Source organism: Pezoporus wallicus, unplaced genomic scaffold (genome assembly GCF_028554395.1).
Source record: "Pezoporus wallicus isolate ANWC-B61680 ecotype Strahan unplaced genomic scaffold, APGP_CSIRO_Pwel_v1 contig_593, whole genome shotgun sequence".
Classification (NCBI taxonomy): domain Eukaryota; kingdom Metazoa; phylum Chordata; class Aves; order Psittaciformes; family Psittacidae; genus Pezoporus; species Pezoporus wallicus.
The window spans coordinates 8947554-8956187 of NW_026642342.1; the positions used below are offsets into that span (position 1 = coordinate 8947554).

Below are 8634 nucleotides of genomic sequence, written 5' to 3' on the forward strand. Positions count from 1 at the left end.
GAATGTCATGGAGATCTTGCTGTGCCCACATTAACCTAAAGCTGCCTTTGGATTTAGAGTTCCAATCATTTTATTTCTCCAAATCACATGTGCAAATCTAAACCTGAGGTGTGAGAATGAGCATAAATGATCAGGGCAGGGGGACAACAGAATTTAGTTTTGAAGCTTTTTACCTCCAAGTCTCTGTTTCTCAGCAGCCCAAGTCTGTAGTGGCTGAAGTCCTGAAGAAGGTTTGCAGGTGCAGTGTAGACAGGGAGGCTGAAAGATCCTACCCCGTGTAAGTGAATATTTGTTTTGGTTTTATACAAAGTAAAGAGGAATCACATCTAAAAAGACATGCATCATCATTTGTAGCAGTAATTCCATTTCTTTTTACCCGTAAATGCTAACACAAAACATTATGGAAGGAAACAAAAACAAGTTAAGAGCAATCCCCTGGGAACGGACTTAGTTCTGTTTCTTATGGACTATTTTCAGATTTTAATATTTAAAATAAATTGCTTACATAAGCAGTTCAGGACCCTGAACTTCCCATGAAAGCCTCAGACAAATGATTGCAAGTAACTAACATGCAGCATATGGATCGCGGCTTTCACGTGACTCTGTATACAGTGTTTTGCAATGGGTCTTCCATTGACTCCTTTAAAACAAAATAATAACATGTCCCATCAAGACAGCAATTCAGGTTTGCCCAGCAAAGGGTGACCTGAAGGATGTCTCGTAGCACCTGCTGAAACCTGGTGTGAATGATGTTATTCTTCACCAAGAAGTACAGGAAGTATGCCACGTGGTAAGGTGTGAAGCAGACCAGAAATGCCACAAGGTTTGTCACCACTATCGTCTCTGCCCTCATGGTGTGTGTTTGGGGGTTATCTGGTTTTCTGTGCTTTCTCAGGCACCTGACGGTCTGAGCAGTGCAGAAGGTCATGGTTGCCATGCTGCCGAAGAAGGTGGCCTCCAAGGCGCTGAACAGACCTGCATTTTCCCATGTGCTCTTGGAGAAGTTATGGAAGCAGGATGAGATGTTGTGGCCCTTTCCATGCAGCTGGAAAGTAGAGACTGTCCCAGCTGAGGTGCCCAGGCAGATGATAGCACAGACCACAGCAGCTTTCTTGATGGATCGCAGGGTGGAAGCTGTGAAAGGGTGCCGGATGGCAATGTACCGGTCTACACAGATGCAGAGGGAAATGAGGATGCTGCCATACATGTTTACAAAGTAAAGACTCTCCAAGGTGGAGCAAAACACAGATCCCAAGTTCCACTGGTCCTGAAGGTGGTAGGAAATAATTTTAAAAGGAAGAGTAAACAGCAGCAAAGTATCCAGGAAAATAAGGGCTACCATGTAGACTGTAGACTCTGACAGCTTTTTAACCTTAAAAAGCAGGAACGACAGAGCCATCACATTGAACAGCAATCCCAGGGTGAATATGGGGGTGTACATGATGAGCTGGAACAGTTCCACAGTAGCACTGATACTGCTGATGTTGCTGTTGGCACGGGTCTCATTCATATCTCCAGGTATGAAGAGGTATTCTCCAGCTGGAAGAGAAGAAAATCACCTTCACCACAAAGAAGGATAAAGATCACATTTAAGACACGGTACAAAGGCAAATGAGGTCTTTGTGTCCATAGAGATGTTTTTTCCTCTTGGACTGCTGTGTGCTGAATTGCAGCTGCCAGTAACACAGAGCTTATCATTGCCAAGGGATCTTGGGGCAAGATTGTGCCTCAAGGAGAAGCAAGGATTTCTGAGGTCACTGGCACTGTTACCCCAAACTGTGCTGCCCTATAATTTAGGCTAGGCAGAATATAGGTTTGACTGCAGCATCCCCTTGGAGTGTTGCAATCTCTTTGCAAAGCTGGGGAAGCAGCCCCTGATTTTAGGGTTACTTGGATTATGGGGATAGAAACAATTAGTTGGATTGGGTTTCCTGAATCAAGCTATTATAATAGATTTTGGGGAATCAAAAGCATGAAGGGTCCTGCATATTTATTAATGTGAAGATCCCAAATGGTCATGGGCATTCTGCACCCTCTCGAACCACCACTGGCTGTGATTACCTCTGTCCCTTCTGACAAACTTGCTAAAAGCAGCAGGCAGGAAGTTTCAAGCAGGCTATTTTTAGAAGGGGTCAAATCTTTACAAGCAGAATGAGATTTAAGAACCCAAGGTTTTGTCTAAAGCAGCCAGACTTACCACAGCAGATGAAGTTGTGTCTGCAGACACAGGATTTGCAGAAGACAGCTCGTTTCTCCTCCGCAAAGAGGGAACTAAAAATGTTGAGGTAGGCACCCTATGAGGAGGGGTCATGGAGTAATCTTCTTTAGAGGAAGGGTGCCGGTTTAATTCTGCCTTGAAACTCTCATGATTAGGACCGGGAAGGCTCTCATTGGTTTCTGCAATGCTGGAATCAGCCGGAATCACTTAAAATGCAAATGCACAGGACTAGCTGGTCCTTTCTTCCAGCCACTTCCGTCACAGCAAATGTAACCTGTAAATAAAGCCTTTCAGAGATCTTTCTGTCAGCACACAGGAATTACATTTGATCTGCTGCTCTCTAATTGTTATTACTTCCACCTAGTGACTTTCCTATATGAGTTACTGATCTTGGTGCTGTTTCATTTCAGACTTGTGAACCTGTTTTCAAATGTGCAATCAAAGTTCCTGTTCTGCAGATCAAGTTGCTCCCTGAGTATTTCAGAGGTAAGCTCTCCTGCACAGTGATTTGAGGGGGATTAGCATCAGCAAAAAAGGAAATGTAATTATTTCTTAAAACCTAGCAGTTACTGTTAGGAAGACAGAGCAGGTTGGCTGTTTGCTTCTTGAGGACACACTGGTGCCAGGTAAACGATTCTGTAAGATACTTGTTTACACTGCAGAAGTGAGAAAACCAAGGGTAGAAACCCAGCCTGATGAGGAGAATGGGGTGCTGGCAGGGCTATGGGTGCAGGAAAGCATCCCTCTAGTGGGGTCAGATGCAGGGCTCCATCCACTGCTGTAGCAGGTACAGGTTTTATTCAGGTCCCTGCAGCTGGCAATGCTGCTGGCTGTGTAAAGCCTCCTCCAGCAGAGCACCACTGCCTATAAGGCATGGGGGGACATGGCTCAGTGCAGCAGCAACTCCGACAGCAGTACCTGTTCTGCTGCCATCTGGGGGCGACTGAGGCTGGTTGGAGGGGAAAGAATGCATTTCCCCTCACCAAATAGAAAAGCAAAGCATGAGTTTGTGAAGCACTTGGGGATCTGAGAGGCTGGAGGGGAGAAGTACCTTGTTATGCTGCAGGTCGTTCACTGCCTGGGAGTTCAACCCTCCTGCAGCCACGGGGCTGGGGAGTTTGTTGTGAGCTGGGTTGTGTCTCACGGCAGATGAGGGGTTCCACTGGTGACCTGGGCAGAGACACTGCCCAATACGTTGCTCTGCTGAGTCCCCTGCATCAAATGAAACACTTTGAGTCTAATACTGAGAGGGAACCCATTACAGAGAAATAGGATTTCAACTTCACAGCAAGATTTTTACCTGAGAAAAATCTACTTATGATAAAAAGGGATTTTAGACCAGAGTCTGTTGTGTAGATCTGTAAGCAAAGCAGAAAACTTTTAAAGCATGAACAAAAAGGGTAGCTCTGTTCATTCTTAAGAATGAATAGTAGATATGCTATAAACAGAACAAGTTATAACAAATATATTTAATTTTCAGCTCTTGTAGCAAGAGAAAAGCTGTTAAGGTTTTACTACAGTAGAATATTCTCTCTCACCATCTTACCTTTGGGTTGTGTTTAGCTCTGCTTGGTGACTTTTCTTCCTTCTCAGCTTGTAGAATCCTTGAGCCTTGTGTTGTTTTTTGGAGGCAGTGGAGTGAGCTGCATGCAAATGGCTTGTCAGGATGCCAGGAAGCATAAAGTGCTGCTGATTTTGGTTTCATCACGTATTTCCATTACGGCAGCTGTCTCCCCACGCTGGGTCTGCATACACGCAATATGTACATATTATGTCATGCAGAGCCCATTTAAGGATGTAAATGCTTTGTGGGACTAGTGTCTCTGAGTCACCCATTCAAAACAGTATCCAGTGACAGAGAAGGAAATTCTGGCCTTACAGACCTTTGTCTTTTTTCCTCTACAAGACATGGTTTTATTGATTGTAGGTAACATCTGTGGGTAGTATAAGCTGTTAAAATGTGCTTTAAGCTAAATCCTAAGATATCGGTGTCATTGTTTCCATTACTTTTCATGATACCAAAAGGGTAAAAGAGGTCATTGATTTTCAATGGTGATCTGATATGTTCATTTCCAGTTGGTATTTTAAAGAAAAGACAGGGTTTACTCTAAAATGTGTTTATACCCCTAGGGAACAGGGCATTTGCCCATGAATTGTGTCAGGGGCTGATTTTGATTAGGTAGGAAGGGAGAAAAAAGATTTAATTTCTCTTTTTTTTTTTTATTCTTTCTTTTTCTTTCCACCTTGCACATGGGTTTGCAGTCTCTTACCAAAGGGGGAAAGCAGTGCCAGAGGGGTAGTTTTGCTTGGTCCTCTGCATAGCCCATAGATAGGAAACCTGAGGATTATATTGGCTGGATTCAAACTGTGCATCTGTGAAAGCAGTGGGGGATAGGAGATAAGAGAAAAAAATAGTACTTGGGGTTTCCCCATGGTATTTCATTCAAAATGACTCTACTTAAGTAAAAACAGAAGAAACACCCCCAAAGGAAAAAAAAACCATGATAGAAAGTCTGAGTGAACAATACTTCATTGCATTCCTCAGCTAGATTACACTTCTGATACTGCCACCAGTGCTTGGAGTGGATGTTCTGTCTTCCTCATTCAAGGTTTCCACCTCACACACTTGGAGCATTCTCTTCTTTCTCATTTTCTCTTTGATACTCATACTCTTATGCTACCTAAGTGCTGCCCACCTCACCAGAAGCATGCCTCCTTGGGCCTGCTTGCTGCACAAAGCCCCATGTGGATAGGCATCTGGAGAAAGGTGCTTTGGAAAGGGGAGGATGAGGAAGCAGCAATGCCAGGTTGGCACATCATAGTCCAGCCACCAACAGTGGTTGTTCCACTTTTTTATTCCAGCAGACTTCCTCGGGATATTTTTTAAGGAGGGATCTGTGGAGGAATGGCCAGAAAGGCATGCAGGGGGTACAAATGCACTTGAGACAAGGTGTGAAGACTCCTCTCCTTTCACACGGTGAAAAAGGGTGATGCTGAGGGCTGATGGAGAGGAGAAAATTAAACCCAGTGAGCAGTGTAATGGCCACAGTAGAGCAATGTATGGAGCCTTGGGAAGGTGTTGGAGAAGCTTTTACTGCTAGAGTGTGCTTGATTAAGGTTGCCATGGGGGGCTGACAGCATGTCTGAACTCCTTGGTCCTGCTGTGAAGCCTCGCTGAGTGGCACCCAGGAATGCCAACTTCTCCCTGCATCTCACTTGGGACATGGGCTAAGAGGCTATGGGAGCTTGCTCCTGCCCCCCATGGGCCAAGTACTTGCCTTGGGCTATTGCAGCATCCCTCCAGGGCTGCCTGCGCCTCAGGGTGTGCCACAACTGTGATGAAATAATCCCGTCACTTAAATCTGGTGGCTCTAGAGAGCTGTTTGTTATGGTGATGCTCCATCTTGTGGCTACAGGGGAAATGAGAAACGCGGCTTCAGCCCTCTGGCGTCCCTGCGGTGGGTCACCAGAAGGAACAGCTTCTCCTGCAGCTCAGACAGCTTATTCCATAACCTGCCTCCACCAGCAGAGGTTGTTGTCTTCACCACCCACCATCCTGACAGCCCAGGACAGGTGAGAAAAGGGAGAGCAAACAGCTGTGATGGTGAGAAGCAGAGAGGACCAAAGCTCACAAACAACTGAAGTGGAGCTATTCTGCTGCGTGTGGGGTCCTGATAAGGCTGAGATCCCAGTACACTGGTCTGACCTCAGCCGATGGCCTTGTCAATGCTGGTTAGTGTCCTCTGAAGGACCCTACAGTTAGAGAGAGGTGCCAGCAATCCTTGACTGTGCACCAGTGCCAAGGGTGTCCCAGTGGAGAATGGTCCTTTCAATGCTGGAGGAGCTTAATCTTCTGCCTGGGAGAGCAGGTGAGCTGATTTCTCTCTCTGAGCCCTGGTATGTTTAGTTTTGAAGGGATCTAGTATTTATTGAGACATATATCTCCACTTCCACAGAGAAATCAGCTGGGAATGCTCCTATGGGACCCCTGAGGCTAGGTCAGCAGCGTGGGAGGTTCTTCTATCAGTGCTCCAGGACTAATGAAATGTGAATAAATGCAAAAGGAACTCCTTTTGTTAAATCTTCTACCATGTTGTGAAATAAGGCCCAGGCAATTCAGGCATTTATTCCCTTACATCCTTACTCTGCTGATTCTCAAGCTGCAGCCCCAACAGCTACAACTTGGTGAAGATCTGCCTCTTGTGTTTCAGCTCTTTCACTTGTAGTTATTCTCCCACTCCACAAAGCAGTTGTTCAAGCGTGACTTGTTCACCCTGGCTGGGACCTTACACACAGATCACTCTGTGTGTCTCCTTCCAGCCTTTTGGCTGAGTCATTTTGACACTTCTTAAGGTATTTCTGTATGTTTTCCCCTACTCAAACTACTAGCTATGCTGGTCTTCAACTCATAACTGGACCTCCAGTTCAAAAGACCCTCAGATGCATTTTGAGCTCACAGGGCTGCTCGTACGGTTGAGGAACTGCATCCTTCTGGTATGCACCCTGTGGTGACCAGGAGAACCTTCATCAGAGCCCACATGGCTCAAGGCTCTATTTCTTCTTATGGAAAAGGTCAGTTTTCCTTGCCTTGTTTCTGGGGCCTGTGTAAGGGCCCAGTGTGTGTCTGTGAGAAATGGTTAGGTGTACTTACAGCAGCCCTCATGGAGGGGAGGGAAGTTTGTTGCATGTCATTGTGAGAAAATAATGAACTAAAGAATATAAGAGTTGTTTTAGGCCAGAGAAATAGTGTGTCTAATATGACATCCTGTCTGACAGAGGCAGCAGTGGATATTTAGGAGAAGAATGCACTAAGAAAATGCATTCCTATTGTTGACAGTGCTTCTAGCAAGAAGAAGCTTAGCAAATAAGGAAAGCTTGATCTTAAGGCTCCCTTAAGTTCCAAACTTTGCTGTTCCCATGCCCCATTGTTTTTCTACTGAGGCCTTAACAGATACATGCCATGCACTGAACATGGTATGCACATACCTGTTTAGCAGGCAATTCTAGCATCTTTATGCTGAAAAAACCAGAATGCTTTATCTATGTATCTTTAGCATTTCAGGGAACCAGTTGGATATTTATGAACTGTAGTATTTAACTGCTGCTTCCTTTAAAAACAAGCCAAACCACCCGCAAACTGTATGATGCTACAACTTTACTTTTCCAGTGTTTAGTAGAGGTAGTTTATCTGTTAATACTGCTTAACAGAGAAAGGAGATAGGTTGCCAGATGAATCACAGTTTTTGACTTTCTTTCTTCTTGAAAGACAGCAAACATCTGAGTTTAGATGGTTAGCATGAAGAGATAAATGAGTTAAAAATGCAGTGACAGCAGTCAGAATTTGGCAACGCTACTTTCCCCTGAATTTATATTGATAACATATTCCTCAAAGGAAATATTTTTACAGAATAATGCATTTACAAAAGACATATTTTTTGGGAAAAAATGGAAGCTTTTAATTTTTATTTAAATTAAAATTCTTTTTACTTTCTCTGTGTTCTACCCTATTACTTCATTATGTAAACTGTGTGTACTGTTACTGTGCCAAGTGTCAACTCATGGTCTACTACAACTTTAACAGGTCAGAAGCAATGCATAGGTTTTTTATCATTATGTGCTAGTAGGATTTACCTTTGCTATAACCACTATGCAGCCCAGGAGAGACAGCGTTGCACCAATAGTGTCTGGATGCTCACACTCCTTCTACAAGTCCTACGTTCTTTAGAAATACTTTGTGTGTCTGCTCTTCCATATTCAGAATTAACTATTCTCTCTTGGTACATGTTGAGAGTATGAAGTAACGTGCAAAAGAAGTAATCAAAAATGGACAGTCATAATTTTCCCTGTATATGTGATCACTTGAATATTTCAGTGTTTCTATGTACTTTCAGTAACAGTTTAGATGGGGGGGGCTGTGTTTATGTGATAAAAGCATGGTGTCTCTGCAGTTACACTCTGTGCAGATGTCCTGGGTTTAGCAGTAGCAGGACAGCAGATTTGGCAAGGATTAAGAGAAGAATATCTTTACCTCTTTTTTTCTGTAGTTGAATTCAGGAAGCGGTGGCCTTGAAGCAGATCTTGCACTGTTGTGTGTTGATGGTAGTGTTTGTGCTGAAGCATGTATCATTTAGTCACCTACATTATGGAAATTTGCTGGGCACTCATAATTCATAATTTATTTTTTCCATTATTATTCCTTTGAAGACGGTACAACTTAGAGATAATCTGCACTTCTAAATATTTGGTTTCTTTGGTCAAGTGTCCCTTGTGCATTTAGCAGAAGGCTTTCTTCTTTTTCTGCCTTGCCAGCACACTCTTTCTCACAACAGGTTCAGGTCTTGAAACACCAGTTTGGTTACGCTAAAGCCTACTGCAGTGCTGCTGATGGTTTCTAGACTATGGTTAAGCAGTGGTGT

At 44.0% G+C, this 8634-nt stretch overlaps 1 protein-coding gene across 1 annotated transcript; it reads right to left on the reverse strand.

Moving 5' to 3' along the window:
• Window positions 1-363: 363 nt before the first annotated feature.
• Window positions 364-2359, reverse strand: LOC130609786 (G-protein coupled receptor 55-like). Its single transcript, XM_057429093.1, has 2 exons — window positions 2198-2359; window positions 364-1539 (listed from the first exon to the last, which is right to left on the reverse strand). Exon 2 carries the CDS (start codon window positions 1508-1510, stop codon window positions 593-595), a length of 918 nt encoding a protein of 305 aa, XP_057285076.1. The 5' UTR covers window positions 1511-1539; window positions 2198-2359; the 3' UTR covers window positions 364-592.
• Window positions 2360-8634: the final 6275 nt, after the last annotated feature.